The sequence below is a fragment of the Danio aesculapii genome, chromosome 6, assembly GCF_903798145.1.
Source record: "Danio aesculapii chromosome 6, fDanAes4.1, whole genome shotgun sequence".
NCBI classification, from domain to species: domain Eukaryota; kingdom Metazoa; phylum Chordata; class Actinopteri; order Cypriniformes; family Danionidae; genus Danio; species Danio aesculapii.
This window is the reverse complement of record NC_079440.1, coordinates 31,110,906-31,130,565: the sequence shown is the minus strand read 5'-3', so window position 1 is coordinate 31,130,565 and position 19,660 is coordinate 31,110,906. Positions and strand designations below refer to the sequence as shown.

General features: G+C 35.5%; 2 protein-coding genes across 6 annotated transcripts in view; one reads left to right on the top strand and one right to left on the bottom strand.

The window, feature by feature from the left end:
- Positions 1-225: 225 nt before the first annotated feature.
- Positions 226-14,805, bottom strand: stk25a (serine/threonine kinase 25a). Of its 4 annotated transcripts, none has more exons than XM_056459965.1 (11): positions 14,509-14,805; positions 10,854-11,084; positions 7,439-7,495; positions 7,230-7,338; positions 4,833-4,990; positions 4,461-4,646; positions 2,849-2,994; positions 2,651-2,759; positions 2,364-2,435; positions 2,116-2,252; positions 226-659 (listed from the first exon to the last, which is right to left on the bottom strand). In XM_056459965.1, exons 1-11 carry the CDS (start codon positions 14,536-14,538, stop codon positions 629-631), a joined length of 1,266 nt encoding a protein of 421 aa, XP_056315940.1. In that variant the 5' UTR covers positions 14,539-14,805; the 3' UTR covers positions 226-628. The 4 variants fall into 4 exon arrangements, with proteins under 4 accessions (XP_056315940.1, XP_056315939.1, XP_056315938.1 ...); XM_056459964.1 differs by having other exon boundaries at positions 226-554; XM_056459963.1 differs by lacking the exon at positions 14,509-14,805 and adding an exon at positions 11,205-11,374.
- A 4,640-nt stretch (positions 14,806-19,445) lies between these two features.
- boka (BCL2 family apoptosis regulator BOK a) overlaps positions 19,446-19,660 on the top strand; it is a 27,233-nt gene continuing 27,018 nt past the window's right edge. Inside the window, exon 1 of one of the 2 annotated variants that reach the window (XM_056459959.1) lies at positions 19,446-19,660. This exon is cut by the window's right edge and continues 463 nt beyond it. The gene's annotated coding sequence lies outside the window, so the exon portion shown is untranslated. The other variant, XM_056459960.1, reaches the window with a different exon arrangement.

Below are 19,660 nucleotides of genomic sequence, written 5' to 3'. Positions count from 1 at the left end.
CTCTATTAGTATAGCTGATTAACAATGTGGATGGATGATAACAGCCCTCTGAGCCTACCAGTATCTATCAGTTGATAACCAATTTAATCGAGTGATAACATTCAAAGCGGGTGAGAATGACATAAGTAAAAAATTTACATTTTTGTGTGAACTAACCCTTTTAAATTCTTTTCTGCTTTCCCTTTACAAACTGTATTTTAAATTACAATGCACAAATAATCAACATTTGCTTTGTTCACCAGTTTATTTAATTTATAGTTAAATGCACTGTCATTTAACCAAATGCACATACACTGTTTGTCAGTTTATATTTTACATTTCATTGGCATCATATATTACATTTCAGTCGTTTCATATTTTACATTTCATTCAAAATTCTACAAAGAAAACTTGTAAAATCATCTCATCATACAAGCAGTGATGGACAGACTGGTTGGTCTTCAGCAGGTGGACGCTGGGGACCAGCTCATGGGGGCATCAGGAGAGTCTGTCCATCAGGCTGGTCAGAGAAACCTCAGCGTTTTAAAGGCAAGCTGTTTCCTTTGAGCGTAAACCTGCAGGATTGAGACACACAAGTCTCCAAAGTTCACTCCTGCGCAGGATTCAGTGCAGCATGCAGTTCAACATCCTATAGCATAGAATCTGCATGACCTGAAAAGCTGGCATAGTCAGAAAATGACATATTAGATCACGTGTGGACTAGGGATGCCAGAGGTTTATCGAACATCAATTCATTTATCTATTCAATTATTTTTTCAATCATTAATTATTTTATTTACAGTAAGAACAGCTTTCTTTAGGTGAAGATGCTTGGGTTTTGAGTATCATTTGTAAATTCTGTCAAGCTGGTGATAAATGTTGTGTTCCAAATGTGATATTTATTGCCCTCCGAAGGGTATTTGTGAAGTAAGAAAGTATGAAGTAAGAAAACTTCACACACACAAGTCCCCAAAACAGGACACTTCAAGGGGTATAACTCAAGGGTGCCCAAACTCGGTCCTCGAGGGCAGGCGTCCTGCAGATTTCAGCTTTAACCACAATTAAACACACCTGGACCACCTAATCAAACTCTAATTAGGTATACTAGAAACTTCCAGACAGGTGTGTTTAGAGAAGTTAGAGCTAAACTCTGCAGGACATCGGCCCTCCAGGACAGTGTCTGGGCACCACTGGTATAACCAATGGACACTTCCGACACAGAATACAGACTTGAGAATACAGAGTTTGAATATTAGGTGTATATTTGACCCTCTCTGAATTGTGTAAATTTTGTTATTAATATTGTTTACATTATTATTTTGTCATTTTTATTATTTACTTTGTTTATTTAAATTTTTACATTGTGTTTTGTTACTTTCTATATTATATTGAAAAAAAATGATTGACAGTGAAAAACGTATCCCATATTAAGCTGAAATATTGCATTGGTTATGCTGCTACGCTAAATAAAAAAATAAAAATAAAAAAGAATAAGCATATCTCAAACAATAGTATGTTGAATTGAATATTCCAACGTTTTCAATTCCAGAGGATCGACTATACTGTAAACGTTAATATTGCTTACAATACATTGCATGCTAGATGCGAGTTCAATTAGAACTACAAATATGGGTTAAAAAGTGTTAACAAACTACAAACATGGCGGATACGCTAGACAGATGGTTAAATGGAGAGTCTATGGAAAAGATGTCTGAATTAATGTTAATTAATGTCTAACGAATGTACTTCACGTTTTCCGCCTAATATTTCATCGGCAACAGCAATGTTGAACTTTGAAATTACTGATTAATAACTTGGATTGCATATTTATGCAATTATCTGAGGAGTTTTCTCTGCAATAGCAGATTGACCTGCTGCATTACCAATATGGTAAGAAATTAAACATGAAAGGAATGTGGATGATGTGACAAGATGATTGACAGGTCATGTAACTACTGTAAGCAACAGAATGGTGACGTATGAGATGGTTAAGTAGTCCGAAAGCTTGCATTCTCTTCTGTTAAACACTAAAAAGTATGTACTTTTTTTTGGTGTAAGTATGCAAATTTGACATCCCTAGTATGTACAGGAGCACATATGAGACTGAATGCAGTGTAGTATTGAAGATCTGTTTACCTGCAGACTCTCTCCATGACGTGATTGAGCAGCCGGTCAGAGATTCCGGGACTGGACTCTTCTGCGAGGCTGAAGGCGTTTTCCAGCTCCTCCACCGCACAAACACCGTTCCCTCCGACTCGCCGCTTCTCCTTCAACTGCAAACACAACAAACCAGACTGCTGATCCACGTGTCCAAACCTGACGCTACAGCGGGTGTTCATTGATGGAGGTTTGCAGACATGCATGTGAATTTCTGAATTGTTTACCTCTCTGAATATTGGTGTGATGAACGATGTCAGAGATGATGACTTCGGTTGCCTTTTCATAACATCTGATGTCTGTTAATTAAAATAAAAACACAGCTCTGTTACCTGGAATATGACTTTAAATAAGTGTAATAAATGTAATAATCTTCTGTTGCAATTCTACAAAATATATGTGCTGTGAGTAAATGCATCCTATAACTTTTGATGACTTTTCCCCCTTCATTTACAAATCTCATGATTCATTTATTAATTCAATTAATCTACTGTACATCTGAACACATTTTTACCTTGTTGTCTAAATGGCTGAGGCCTCTGTTTAGCTTGTTAATGGAAGAAGGCCGAACAGTGGGGAAAGTCCACATGGGCCCCTGATCCCGGTCGTCCCCTTCTCCATCCCTGAGCCAAACACACAGAGTAAACTGACCACATTTTCACAGATGTCCTTTTTCTGATTGCTCAGGTAGAAATGAGGATCAAACACATACATGTCAGAATCATCAGAGCTGGACTCCTCCCCATGGCCCTCTGATTTCCAGCGGCGGTATCGATCGATCAGCTCTGACAGGTAAGACGTCTTCTTGGTGTAGCGGGTGATGAACTTATGTTTCAGCAGCTCTTTGGCTGTCGGTCTCTGTTGGATGAAAACAGCATATCAGAAAAAAGAAAAGTAATGTCTGAAAGATAGTAGACAAATGTAAATGTGAATTAACATTAAGGACACAAAGTTCAAACCGAATACAAAAGTTAAATAAAAACTAAAGATTATGTGAAGTTTCACAAACTAATTTTGAGAAGAGCAGGTGATTTGATTGAACGCGGCTGGTCTCCCATTCGTAATTTTTTTTCAAATATTTCCCAAATAATTTTTAACTTTCACAGTATGTCTGATAATATTTTTTCTTCTAGAGAAAGTTTTATGTGTTTTATTTCGACTAGAATAAATGCAGTTATTAATTTTTTAACACTATTTTAAGGTCAAAATTATTAGCCCCTTTAAGCTAGACTTTTTTTCAATAGTCTACAGAACAAACGATCATTATACAATAACTTGCCTAATTACCCTAACCTGCCTAGTTAAACTAATTAACCTAGTTAAGCCTTTAAATGTCACTTTAAGCTGTATAGAAGTGTCTTGAAAAATATCTAGTCAAATATTGTTTACTGTCATCATGGCAAAGATAATGAAAGCAGTTATTAGAAATGAGTTATTAAAACTATTATGTTTAGAAATGTGTTGAAGAAATCTTCTCTCCGTTAAACAGATTTGGGGGAAAAAATAAATGGGGACTAATAATTCAGGGGGGATAATAATTCTGACTTCAATAGTATATTTAAATGAATATAGCTGCAAGCAGCAATTATCGGGGCCAAGCAGTCCCGCGGCCACATCATAAACAATCATGGCAACTGGAAAATTCTATAACTTTTTGGCAGCATGGTCTGAGCAAAATTTGGTAGAAATTGGGCTAACGATCTATGAATAATACAAAACATCAGATTTTCAAACTAATTCAAGATGGTGGACAGGAAGTCGTGTCAATTAGGGAATAAATTATATCAATGTTCTCTGTATGATACCAGGAATCTGCAAGACCAGTCTCATGACAATAGACAAAACTATTCAAAAGTCATTTGACAAATGTGGTATAATTTCTATTGATAGAATTTAATTGTCAATTTTACCCAGAAGGTGGCTCAAACTGACGTAGTTTGGTCAATGTCAGATCTAGATCACACACATCATGTTTAGTTTCAATACTTCAAACCGTTGCAGTGATTCAGCCTGTAATGTCATCTGGCAGCATTACGTCAAGTTTGCGCATATGCTAAATGACAATAGTTTTGTCTATCGACATGACTGCCATAACTTTTGGTCTACATGGTCTGTTGATCCAAGTCAAATCTAGTGAAAATTTGGACCAACAGTCTCGGAGGAGTAAAAAAAATGGTTTGAACAAAATTAAAATGGCGGGCAGATTACGGCATAATTGGTATCTGTGTTGTCGGCATGAACCAAGGAATAGTAAACACACATATTAGCCAACCCCACAGCCCAATTCTTGTAATTAATAAGATAAAAAATAAAATGATACTAACAAATCGTGGCTCTTTATTGAGACAAGCTTCAACAAAGTCCTTAAATGCTTTGCTGTAGGAGCCCTCCAGCGTGGGGGGGTTATTTTTGGGGATGAGGAACAGGACCCTCATGGGGTGAAGTTCAGCATTTGGTGGTTCTCCTTTGGCCAGCTCGATAGCAGTGATGCCCAATGACCAGATGTCAGCCTGAGAGAGAGGAGGAGAAGAAAAAAGTATCAAACGGGGGGTCAGTACTTGTGCCATCTGTCTGTCTCTGAATATTTAATTGAGCACGACAGAAGCGGCCTTCACTAGTCAACAGATGTTCATGTATTGGACTTAAACATGATACCTGTGAGCTCAATGACAGGTGGGACAAGGAAGTGCTTGTACCTTGAAGTCGTAAGCGGACTGTTTGATGACCTCTGGTGCCATCCAGAATGGAGTTCCTACAAAAGTGTTTCTCTTGATCTGCGTGTCTGTTAATTGACCGGCTACTCCAAAGTCTGCCAGCTTGACTTCTCCATGCTCAGAGAGTAGCACATTGGCCGCTGGAAACAACAACAAAAAAGTAGAGGACAGGTTATTCATGAAGGGACATTTAGTGTTAAGTCTAGGACAGACAAAGTCGGCATCGAATAATTAGTGGCAATGAAAACACTGTCGGGACCAAAAACCAGCGTGTAAACACACCAACAAGACAATAGCGAACTGAAACGAGAACGTACATTCAGCATCTGTATGATTATTCATTTATCTTTTTATATCTGCTGGTGGCAGTAGTCTGTATTGTCATTCCACAAAGGGAAACTGGAACTAGTGCTGCACACATACAAACCATAAATAAAGCAGTGTTTATGGATCATTATCACAATATTTTTCGCTAATCATAGAGGGATTTGTTCATGCAAATATATTTGATAATTCAATTTCCAAACATTTAAGAAATGCAACAAACTGACAGCCAGCATTTTTGTGTTACTTCTTGACATGTTGTTTGCTTAAGCCGAGTTCAGACTGCATGATTTTAGCCCCGATTTTGACTTTGATTTCCTTCAAAACCCAGGTGAACCAAATAAATACCTTTTCTACCCCACTAAAGGTTTCTTTCTCATTATGTAGGCTAATTAATTTAGGCTACTACATGACATCGCGTTGTTGTCATGTCACTTCTCGCGTGTGTTTGGACAGACAAAGTTGTCGGCGATTCTTCCTATTGTAAAGTCATGCAGTGTGAAACCCTCTCGGCGATCCATCTTGCAGTGTAAACACACGAGTGACAGAATGCTGCCCCAGATAGTCATGCAGTGTGAAAACATCTGTAACGCGACTATTATGAAAATAAACTGAACTCAGCATTAGTTTCGTCATTTCAGATTTTGTTCTCGCACTCGTAGCTGTTTCCATCTACTGTTGTTTTAGCCGATTCGTGGCTGAACAACCAATCAGAGCACTCTCTGGTGGCTGACAGAATCTACAAGCTGAATCGGGCAAACTTTCTCTGAGTAGAGGAGGCGTGTGAAAAACACCAAACAAACTAGACTGACAGACACTCACTGAGAGCCCGATGCTGCCCAGTAGTCGACTGTAAACTAGTGTGTCCCGCCCTTTACACGAGACATTTTCATGTTTTTCATGCATCTGTCAATTCTGAGATCTGGCTTTTCAAATTTTTATGAAGAAATGCATCTTTAAGTGTTAATTTTTTTTTTTCTTTATTTTTTTTCTTTATTAAATATTTCCCAAATGATGTTTAACAGAGCAAGGAAATTTTCACAGTATGTCTGATCATATTTTGTCTTCTGGAGAAAGGCTTATTTGTTTTATTTTGGCTAGAATAAAAGCAGTTTTTAATTTTTTAAACACCATTTTAGGTCAAAATGATTAGCCCCTAATTTTTCCGATACACTACAGAACAAACCATCATCATACAATAACTTGCCTAATTACCCTAACCTGCCTAATTAACCTAGTTAAGCCATTTAAATGTCACTTTAGCTGTATGGAAGTGTCTTGAAAAATATCTAGTCAAATATTATTTACTGTCATCATGGCAAAGATGAAATAAATCAGTTATTAGAAATGAGTTATTACAACTGTTATGTTTATAAATTTGTAAAAAAAAAATCTTCTCCCCGTTAAACAGAAATTGGGGGGAAAAATAAACAGGGGGGCTAATAATTCAGGGGGCTAATAATTCTGACTTCAACTGTATACATAAATATTTTTTTTCTGGCTCATCACAACACTTTTTGAATTATAGAGTGATAAAAAGGGATTTATAAAAAAAGCCTCTGTAAAAAAACCTTTGACTAACAATATGTAAATTATTAATATTTTTTAACTTGATTCATTGAATGATCAGATATTTGTCCTAGAAATGTATGCAGCTTAGCACATATTATACAAACAATGCCTCATTTTCATATTTAAAAACATGTAATACACATTTTTGTATAACTCTCAATAATAAATTGGTGAGTAGGACGATAACTATTAGTTTTATTCATTTATTTTTATAAAACTCGTGTACTGAAATTCACATGTGGTGTTTTGCCATAAATAAAAAGTTTGCCCAAATTGATAAATCATTATTTACTCTCCCTCAGTTTTTCCAAACCTGTATGAGTTTCTTTATTCTGATGAATACCAAAGAAAATATTTTGATGAATGTAGGAACCTGGACTTAGTATTTGTTTGGCTATATGCATGTCAATGTTTACCACTTAGGGTGAGGAAATTCCGAATAAACTTTAATTTAAAAATCAGAGGCTAGTTAGAAATATTCACCTTTGATGTCTCTGTGAATCTTCCTCTCTGAATGCAGGTAGTCGAGTCCTTTCAGTATTTCTCTGAGGATGGTAGCAATATACGCCTCTTCCAAAGTTCCAGGTCTGAGCTGAAGAAAAAAAGAACATTAGACATGTTAAGTATAGGACAGGTAATGTTGCCATTTTCTACAGCTCTAAAAAACAAATATGAAGAAAAGACCAACTCACCAGATCCAGTGCAGATCCACCTCCCAGATATTCCATGATGATCCATAATTTAGAGCCCTGAGAAACAATAAACCACAAAATAAAATGACCAATTTGTATAATAAATGTACAATGTTTAATCATCACTTCTGTCCTTAGACTCTTATTTTGGTATTATTTATATAGTATTGAATAATATTTTTAATGGGGTGTATTAATTCTATTTATTGCTTTAAATAAAAAAAAACTTTTAGTACTTTGCTTTTTATCAAGCGACTATTGAATTGAATTATGTGTTTATATGTATATATCAGGATTTTTTGCAGATATCATAATGCAAATTTAAGACTTTTTAAGACCTTTTTAAGACCATTAAGTATTCAATTTAAGACCTTTATCGTAATATCAAAAACACGCATACACATAAAAAGAAAATGCAAAATAAAAAAATTAGTAGTAAAATAAATGTATTCAAATTGAACAGTACTGAAGATAGGTTAGATGCATCATTGAACTAGAAAAAAACAAACAAACATCTTAAGTCTGATTTATACTTTCGTCTGGTGCCAAATTGCGCACCTCACGAAACAGACGAGGCTGTTATACTTTGCATTTGTCATTGAGATATTTTTTTAAATGACAGGGGGTGGTCTAAAGAAACAGACATTAAAATCAGACGGATAAACAGCGGAGTAAAAAGTAAAAATCATCACTATCATTGAAGATTTTTTGGGGGGCCTCTTATTTTGTTTCAACAAACTTATCCCTCAGGTTTTTCCAAACTTTTACAAAAACGTTCCTCCTTTCCCGCTGCTGTTGCAGTTTCTAGCCAAGAATTATTGGTCATCTGGTTCTCCCTATGATCACACATGGACCGATCATAAAGATGTTTGTACAGATGTACCTGTTGCAGACAAAATCTCTTCAAAGTGTTTCATATTCAACTCTAATCAAAGGCGGCGCCACGCACACTGTTCACCCGAGTCGCAAAAAATTCGGTGAGCTTCGCTATGGCGTTATTTCACTGACGAATGTCATGAGCGCAGTATTACAAGTCAAAAACGCATTCATGTAATACGAGCAAGCGAATCTTTTTGCTCGTGCACCGATTTCCTCTGTTTGTGGACAAAACTGCGTGCGAGCTCTTAAATATAATACGCTGCTCGCCGGCAAATTTTCTCACGCTCTCAAATATGCACTGCTCAGGCACAAATTTTCTCGCTCTGTGAGATTATATGCAGACTCACAATGTGTGTCTTGTGTTCCTTTTCATGCTTTTTGATATGATTTATATTAGTACACTATTTATTAACAATAACCAAAATATTAAAATAGACTTGTATATTAGATTTTTTATCTAATAAACCATACCATTTTTGGCTGTATGGTATATGATATTTCCTGTTTCAAACACTTTAAGACACAGAGAATAGTTTTATTTTAAAAACATTTATTAAACATCCAAAAGGTGCACCATACTAATAAAATAAAAAACATTTAAATATAACTAACGCAAGCAGAAATGTAACTGTGATTAAAAATAGGGAAAAGCTTGATAATGAATTATAGCCTACTGTACTATTCACTCTTCAAATAAATCTCACGATCAATCTCATTTTATCATGGCAACTCAAATAAAGGGAACTAGTCTCTGCTGTCTTTCACATTGTTGATGAGATTTTGGAGGACATTTTCCCTGTCATCCTCTTCATTTTGAGGAGAAGCTGTTCCACCGGGCCCCTGAACAGTTATATTGGCATGTACAGTGTTTTGAACAGTAGCCTACTGCAGTAAAGTACTTCAATTACACTGTTGTGGTAATACTATAGTTGCTATGGTAACACAAGTGTAATATAAACAAATTACCCAGTGCTGTAGATTTTTTATTTACAATATTGGGTGTATTATTCTACAATTCACCACACTTTGCTGTAGTAAAACTACACGTTGTATTTCATTTTATCAGTTAACTATTCTTAATACTACAGTAGCTGAAACATTCATTAACAAGTTGTAAATAATAGCCTAAAACATGGGCAGTATACATAACACTCAAAAACACTAGTATTTATTATAGAATTTAACTTAACCTTTTAGTTTTTTTGTGTATTGTTAATAAACAGTGTAGCAATATATAAACCACATCAACATTCTTGGAATAACCAATTTAACAGAAGGATCTCTGGAGAGCAAAAGCACGAAAGGAAAAGGAAACACAAGACACAAAAATTGTGAGTCCGCATCATCTGACAGAGCAAGAGCAGATAATTCGCATGCGAGCAGCCAGTGTTTTGAATGCGCGCGAGAAGTTTTTGCACGTCAGCAGCGTATATTTGAGAGCTCGCGAGCAGTTTTGTCCACGAACAGAGGAAACCGGCACGTGAGCAAAGAGATTTGCTCTCTCGTATTACATGAATGCGCTCTCGACTAATACTGCCCTTACGACATTTATCAGTGAAATAACGCCATACTCCGCAAGCCGAAATCATGTCGTGCACACCCAAAGCGAACCTCCGCAAACACAGCATTGACGTCACATACGCGCTATTGCATGTTGATCTCATTTGAAGTCGTAATACCGCAAATCACAGTTGGACTAGTGAAATAAAGAACTACAACACCACGAAAACTTAGCAACAACAACAAAAAAGAATTTAAATGAGCATTAGAAGTAGCGTTACATGGACATCGGAAAAATTAGACCTGTGCAAAAATATTTAAGACTAAGAACAGCGAATTTAAGACCTTTTAAGGCCTTAAATTTTGATTTTTAAATTTTAGACTTTTTAAGACCCCGTGGAAACCCTGATATATAACTTTTAAGTTAGAATAAATAAATGATCACTTAAAAACTTTTATATTATTTATAAGTATTAAAGCACAGGATTACATTTGCAGTGTTTTTCCTCAACTGTGGGGTCAAAAAGAGTTTCAGCTGAGAGGCCGAAATGTCTCTGCTTTCATAAAAATGTTCTGAAGATAAATGAAAGCCTTGTGGGTTTAGAATGACATGTGAGCCAGAAAGTAATAGTAGTTCGTAATTAGTTAGTATTAAAAGTAGTTAGAAAGTAATGATAAGTCTACTGTTAGTTATTAGCATATTATATGTAGGAATTACCACTTTTAATGTCTTTTCTATCTTAATGTTAATTTTAAGTTCATGATACGATACTTCAAATCAAGGGATAGTTCACCCAAAAATGAAATCTGTCATCATTTACTCACCATACACTGCTCCAAACCTGTTTGAGTCTCTTCTGTTGAACACAAAGGAAGAAATACTGAAGAACTTTTGGGTGAAATATCCCTTTAATGGTATTGGAAAGTGCTTCCAGGAAGTCATGTGTTTTTGGGGTGAATTATTCAGGAAAACTACAAAAATAACATGATGTGATATTTTAAAAGCAGTGCCTAAAAGAATTAAATATCCACCAACCGTCAGATAGGATCCATAGTATTTGGTGACATAAGGGCTGTCGCACTGGCTGAGCACTGTGATCTCCTGCTGGATGTCTTCAATCTCATCTTCTGCTTCTTCCAAGTCAATGATCTTAATGGCAACAACCTCTTTGGTGCGGTTGTTTATGCCTTTATAAACCTCTCCAAACGAGCCTTTACCGATGCGCTCCAACTTGGTGAAGTATTCCTCAGGATTCAAATGTGCGTTCTGAAACAAAATAACACAAGAAAGAATTCTTACATTAATCTATGACAACATTGAACACTGTTTATCTTCTACACACAGGTGACTGCCCCACTTTTACCAAAGCAACAAATCAACATCTACCCAATCATCGCTGGAATACAGATCCGGAGAAGATGAGTATCTATAGATGGAACCATCAGAAATCCTGTGCAGTTTTTTAAGCAATTTTTTCATTTTTGGACTCTAGGAGAACACATCGAGCCTCTGTTTCCTTGTTGAACACAACAAAAACATGAATCAAACTGACAATCCACCTGGAAGTGACACGGTTTTGAGGAGAGGACTCAAAGTTCAGGAGATAAGAGCTCTTCTTGGTATCAGCTGAACATCTCATTTCTGCATTCATTACTCTCTTATCGCACCTATTTAAAACCCTGCGCAATCACCTAAGCTTTACTATTCTTGGTAGTACTGCCCACTGGAGGCCCCATAAAATGAGATCAACAGGCCACGCGCCTTCTAAAAATTCTCAGAAACATGAGTTCATTCTTCTGCCGCTACAACTGTGTGTTGTGGGTGTGACTCTTCCGTCAAAGATAGTCAGACTCTCTATAACCTCATCAAAACGTGATGCACTGCAGTTATCATAGTGACCTACAAAGCAGGAGGGAAAAAACATAAAGCTGTTAACGGCATCATTTACCAATCATCTGTATATAATGCTTCCCATTTGGTGTTTTTCCTTTATATTATGATGGTGGTGTCAAAAAGTGTGATGGGAGGATGTAATGTAACCGATTTAGGGATGCACAGTAAAAATATGACATACTAAATTTAAAGGGCACCTATTTTCCCCTTTTACAAGATGTAAGATTAGCCTTTAGTGTCTCCAAAATGTGTCTGTAAAGTTTCAGCTCAAAATACCCATCCGATAATTTATTATAGACTCCAGAATCTGCCCATTTTGGTGTCTGAATACATTGTAGCTGTTTTTGTAGCCTGTGGCTTTAAATGCAAATGAGCTGCTTCTCCCCGCCCACAGTTCCGTGTCTGCTTCTCATCACAGAGACAGACTCAGATGAAGCTGAAATATAGCTCATTAGTCTAAAATGTCTAGTAAGTTTAGTTCATGTATTTGTTGTGGAGTTTATTTAAGCCTTTCTGAAATGATGAGTCTCACACAAATGCCGTTTGCAGTACAAACACAAACACACACACACACACACACACACAAAGACATATTAGTGTTACTGATACTATGTGGCCATGGTGATTATAGCGGTTAAGGATTACAATGCAATTTTACTGTCTTTATTACAAACAAGCTCGGTTTTAAAAACGTTTTAAACATCAAACTTATAAAATCACAGAGAGTTGTAACAAATAAATAAATCCCAGTTTATTTGCAAAAAAAAATGTTCTGTGGACATGTGTGTATATAGAAACATGGCGTCTATCAATCAATTCGGTAGGCAGGAAAAACCACACTTCTACGTCACGTTGCGGTGGGCCTCAAACTCACTGGGATTTGGGTCCTATTTTAACGTCAGGAAATAATAAAAAAAATGAAAACGAAACTTGTTGGGTTTATATCATTCCAATATGACAGTGGACACACTATGCCTACACACAGTTCTGTCCAAACAGCTCACAAAAGTGGATTTTCATCATAGGTGCCATTTAATATTAATTTGCAATGGGCTTTTTGCAATTCTTGCACATTTGTTTAAAAAAATAAATAAATAAAAATAATAATAATAATAATAATAAATAATAATAAGATATCTAAGTAATAAATTATAATATAAAATTAAACTGATATTTTAAACAGGGATTTGATGATATTTTGGTAGCTGATTAATTTTCCATAAAGCTGATTCATAAAAAATAAATATAAATATGATTAATAATAAATAATATTAATATAAATATAATAATAATTATTCAAATGTAGTTTAAGAAATAAGTAAAAAAAATCTAAACTATTATTTAAAATAAAATTCCACATCCTTCCTAGTGTTTTTCCTATTTTCCTTCAAACAGTGTGCAATTTAAAGCTTATAAAAATAAACAGTGAATGTATGTATTTAGGCTATGCTATAAAATGTGCAAAACAGGGTTAAAAAATAAACATTACGTTCTAAAACAAAGATATTTTAAACCAAAAGTTAGAATTACTAAATTAAAATATATATATATGTATGTGTAAATATAAATAATAAATCAGTTTTCTGTTAGTACTCATAAAAATATAATTACTAGTTATGTCTAGAATTTAAAAATAATTTCTATCTAATTTGAAAATATTAGCAGAACATGTTTAGTCTGATATATGCTCATATTCTGTTATTCCCATTCTTACAAGATTAATCAATAGTCAAACACATCCCTGATTATACTTATTATCAATAATGTAATCCACTGTCAATGAGTTGCTGCAAATGTTTTTAAAAAGATGTGTAGCCTACTTGTGCAAACGGTTGCAAATCACATTGAAGTTTCTTAGAATTAACAAAACTTTTGGTTTGCAGTTGTGATGAACATATATTTGACAAAATATTTCTTTGCTCATTTTTTTCTAACAATAACTAAGATAAGATTTTTTAAAGGTTGAATTTCATGCATGAAGTCCATCCTAAATTAAGAAAATGTTATTTTGTGTATTTATGTTTGAAAATGTCTTTTTTTATAAGAGAGTATTGTGAGGTAACAGGATTTTGCGCAAAATGTAGGAGACAAAAACTATTAAAAATTAGTTAAATATTAGCTTTATTGGTTTGTTAAAATGTACCACAATAGTTTTAATTAGACAGGCCAAAGTCCACATTTAATGGCCACTGTTTATTTCACATGTAGAATTCTAGTCTGAAGCTTTACATATGTATGTATATGTACACACACACACACACACACATATATATATATATATATATATATATATATATATATGTGTGTGTGTGTGTGTGTGTGTGTGTGTGTGTGTGTGTACATATATATATATATATGTACACATATATGTACACATATATATGTATATGTACACATATATATATATATATGATTTCCATCATATCAATTTTCAACAATTTCAACAAAAAATGACTGGCTATCATACATAATTGTATCACTGACCAAACATTACATTTTAGTGCACATATTGTGATAATGTATGCTAAAACTATTAAGAGGGAAAAATACATTATTCATTTATTGTTGTTATTGTTATTATTACATTTATTTACTTCTTTTAAGAGAAATAGAAGCATTTGACAAAATGTATATACATAAACACCAACGTAACTCATTTTTTGTAAAGTACCGTTATAACACAATGACATTTAATGCAAAGTTCAAGCATCATCCAAGAAGGACGACATAACAGTTATGTCTATGTATGAACAACGCCTGGAGGTCTTTTGCTGTCATCTTCATCTGTCTGCTTTACCTGGTTGCGAATGTTCTGGAGGTGAGCCATGTCCTGCTGGATGTACCAGCTTCGGGGTTCACAGATTTTCCTCTGCCTCTCTTTCTTGCTCAGTCAGTCTCCCTCCAAAGGAACAGCTTGTTCCCTGTCTACCGCTGTCTAAATCATTCCAGTGGACCAGACAGACCCGGTGTTCGTTGTACAAGGACAGTGATGTGTATCCCTGTCCATCCAGAAGCGCAGACAGGCAGTCTTTCGTTTGAATGTTTACGCTTTATGTTCTGCATAGGATACTCCCTCTACAACCTCACTACTTTGACTGAGAGGAGACGTGTGTTTCGTGCATGCGCATCGCCACCATAGGATGCTGGGAATGGTAGTTTTTCACTCGCCCTGCAGAGTATTGTAATTTCTACTTCGAGATTCACAAACACGTGAGTGTCATTCATTTGTAGATTCTCTAATTCAGCGTCAGTGTCAGATTTGTTCTAAATTAGATTGACAGTTAAGCACGACACTTGTTTTATGACTTAGGCTATATTGTTTGTGCATCAACAAGAAGTAGCCTACAACAATGCATTAAATCTACACTTTTGCTCTTTCACTGAATTATTAAATCATAGCCTATTTAATCCAGTTAATAAATTAAGCCATTTGAATTGAGAGAACAACTCCCATATCATACAATTTCGTTTATAAATTGTAAGGGACTTTTTAATTTTTAAAAATGACCAATGAAAACTTGTGAAGCACCAAAAGCAACCCATTTTAAAGTACATTTTAAGGTTGTTGTTGTCATCCATAAATTATCAAATGTACCTTTTTTTTTATAAGAGAAGCTAGAAAAAACATGAAGCTCTATTATTACTATTATTATGTTTTAATTTTGTATTGTTTGAATGGCCAAATTCTGACTGAGGAAAGTTGAATGTGTTGGCCAGTTTGTTATCTCCCTATAACAACTGTATAGCTACTCAAATGGTTTGAGGAAACTGCTGCAAACCATTTAAGTTGACTAACTTTATTTATTTGAGTTCAGTCATCTTAAACCATTTGCCTCAATTGGTTTCCTCAACCCAACTGAGTTGTTTGGACTCAAGTCATTTAAGTTATGCCCCTGACTTAAACCATTTGGTTTCAAAACTCAAACGGTTTGCCATTGGTTTCCTCAAACGGTTTGAGTTATCTTATCTGGTTTTACAGTGTAATACATGACAATATAGGCTACCATTTTTCTAATAATATATATATGATTATCAATAAATTAGTATTTATTATAATTTTTCATATTTCTTTATTCTAAATCTTTAGTAAATATTTTTGGTACATCAAAAAGTGTGGTTATGATGACCATCAGACAAGCTAATCCAGATAAAAAAGTGCTTAAAATGTCAATAAAACGAAAATTTTTACCTTATGGTTAAATAGAAAATGAGGCGAATAACTGCAAAAAAGTCCACTTTTTGAGAAAAAGGAACCACCCATTTCACCAGGCTGGATACGGGCTTGACTTACATGTTGAAAAAAATAAATCTCTATAATAGTATGTCCAATTGGCATTTTGCGTAGCTTCCTCCTTTTCTCGCTAGGGAGCAGTATTGTACAAAAATATTGTAGTCAAGTCAAGATAAATTCATTTAATACAATTAATTTAATTTAAACTAGGAGCCATTGTGGTTTTTTAAACTCACAAGATTGTATTGATATGTTGATCAGTTATTTGTATTTTGAACGAAGGAACTTATTAGGCATACAATGAAGAAACACAACATGATGTAAGGACCATAGACTGTGTAAGGACGTGTGATGGGCATGCAGGGGCAGGTAACGTTTAGTGTTCAGCAGAAAACGTATCGCTTCCCTTGCAGAATACTTACAGTTGTTATTCCTCAGAATGGTTTACTGGCATTTACGTGTTTCCATACTGTCCCATTATTCATCGGAAACAATTGTAAACCCCGTGTCCCAATGATACGATGAAGTGTTACATAAGTGTTATTAGCCTCCATCTGTTATTTTGACAAGATAAACTGACACAAGCGGTTTGTAACAGACTTAATCGGTTTAGTTTTTAAAATGGGATACAGAAATGCCAAGTGTGATATGAAAACAGGAACTGTTTCACTCTGTGCGGCTAAAGATAAACTTCAACTTTCTCCTTTTGTTTCTGTGTTTAACTGAAGTGGCCGGTTGATCTTTTTACGTTTCTGTCTGTCTGAGAAAGTTCACTGTTTTGTGCTTCAAAATGCCGATTTATTGTACTCCATATTCGGTTATTCAGCATTTGAAGGAGACCTTTGTTAAACAATACTCCTGGTTACAAGGAATTACTAGACATGTCAGAACAGCTCTTGGTTTTACATGTTTCTTCGGGAAAGCCGTTTTGTCAGCTGGGTGGGTGATTCTTTCAGTTGAAACTGTCAAGACTTGTAAGACAACTTTTACCACAGATGGTGTGTGAGACTGATATAATGTGACCTATTTTTGTTTAACAACTTTGCACAATAAAATAACTTTTACAAGCATGCACAAAACGTTTGCGATCGTTTAAGGTTAGGCCTATATTGTTCTCAAATATTGTTGACACACAAACATTTGTCTAAATCAGAAAACCAGCCGGAATCTGAGGACCACCATTTGTCTCATGCAGTGAAACACATTTTCTTTGCATAGCGTTGATCAGGTTGTTAATTGTTGCCTGCAGCCCACTCCTTCAGTGGTTAGGTGAATATTGGCAGAAACTGGAACACGCTGTCGTAAATGTTACATTTTAGCATGTCACCCAAATATTTCCCAGTACTGGGTTGCAGCTGGAAGGGCATCTGCTGTGTAAAACATATGCCGGATAAGTTGGTGGTTCATTCTGCTGTGGCGACCTCTGATGAATAAAGGGACTAAGCCGAAGGAAAATGAATAAATGAATGTCACCCAAATATGAACAACATACAGTGAGTATGCTGGCAATGCAAGAACTGGGATGTTTTCAGCTTGCTGGAATTGTGTACTGCTCCTTGCAACATGGGACCATGCAATACCATTGGCACAACAATGGGCCTCAGGATCTCATTGTATTTCTGTCCATTCAAAATGCCATCAATAATGCTGCAGCTGTGTTTGTTGTACAAAGCATACACCATCCCATACCATAACCCAACCACCATTATGGGCTACTTAGTTCACAAAGTTGATATCAGCAAACCACTCACCCGAACGACGCCATAGTACAAGCACTGTCTGTCATCTGCCCTTTACTGTGAAAATTAAGATTCATCCATGAATAAAACCCCTCTCTAATGTGTCAAATGCCATCAAATGTGAGCATTTGCCCACATTTATAAAGTCAGTTAAAGTAAACTGCTCTGGAACAATCAAGGGTGATTAGGGTAAATGACCACAGAATTTTTCTTTTTTTGTAAACTATACCTTTAAAAACCCAGCTTGTTGTAGACATTGTGCATTATTTTAAAATATAGTATGGTCAGACACATTCTGCAATTACTATAAATTATAATGACAATGATTTCTGGAAATGACAACAACAAAAACAAAGGATAAGCAAAGTATTGTATGAGATTTTGTAATATTGCTAGGTTCCCACACTGTAAAAAATTATGATCAATAAGTCCTGACAGAATATGTTTTTATGTCATTGAAACTTATTAAACTAAGTTAATCGTGGTCTAACTTAATTTTATAAGTTACACAAGCTGTTGTAAGTCAGTTTAACATAATATAAGCTCAATGGAGTCATAAGCTTAATTTGATTCAACTTAAAAATTTAAGGCTACCTTTTTGCAGTGCAGACAGAAGGATGGATTTACTGTAGCACTTCAAACAAAGCAACACACCAGTCAGACCAGACTGATGTGCTAAAACCAGTACATGTTTAAGATGTTCATCAAGGCTAATATTATGTAGCATAAATGATTTTAATGCACAGTGGAGAATGATTGCCTTCATGGAGTGCGTTCAAATCATATAATGCACAGTAAGCTGTGGATTATCCCATTTATACCAAGGTCACCTGTCACCACTGATGGTTGTTTTAATTTATATTGTACTGCCCAGTACTTTTTGAATCCTTTTTCTTTTAGTTAATCTGCTTTGGTAATTCAATAGTCGCTATGGTAAAATAAAAATAATATAAACAAATTACCCAACAAAACAATTCAAGGCTATGATAGTCCATTTTATAAATTGAAAAACCAAATCCTATTTACAAGAATGTAAGGGATTTAATGTCCATGCTACAAAAGCAAGAACATTTCAATTAAAGATATAGAGATAACCCAGCTGGAAAAAAAACAGCTTAAACCAGCCTAGGCTGATTGGCTGGTTTTAGCTGGTTGACCAGCCTGGTTTTAGAGGGGTTTTGGCCATTTCCAGCCTTGTCTTAGCTGGTCAGGCTGGAAAATGACCAGCTAAAACCAGCTTTACCAGCCTGGTTTAAACTGTACATAGCTGGTTTTGGTTGGGAAATGGCTGGAAACCAGCCTGGAAATGGCCAAAACCCCTCTAAAACCAGGCTGGCCAACCAGCCAACCAGCCTTGGCTGGTTTAAGCTGTTTTTTCAGTAGGGAATTAGATAGATAGATAGATAGATAGATAGATAGATAGATAGATAGATAGATAGATAGATAGATAGATAGATAGATAGATAGATAGATAGATAGATAGACAGACAGACAGACAGACAGGCAGGCAGGCAGGCAGGCAGGCAGGCAGACAGACAGACAGACAGACAGACAGACAGACAGACAGACAGACAGACAGATAGACAGATAGATAGATAGATAGATAGATAGATAGATAGATAGATAGATAGATAGATAGATAGATAGATAGATAGATAGATAGATATTTCTCATTTTTGGTATGTTTGTTCCGTCATTCCTCAGATTCTCTACCGTGCACTACTGTCTAAACAGTGGCTCTTCTAGAGAGGCGGACTAAGCAGTAACCGCGCTTCTTTATCTCCGCCTTATCTGAGAGCTTCACCATAGAAGGACACTCTTCATGCGCGCAGATCATCCAAACGCACCGAGCAAAGCAGAGCTTCATCATCGCCTGACAGCAGTTTAATATCTGCCTCGCAGACTGAGTCTCATAACTCTGTCATGTCCTAATGTCGATAATTAAGACTGTTTGATGATTCGAATGATTGACGACAAAC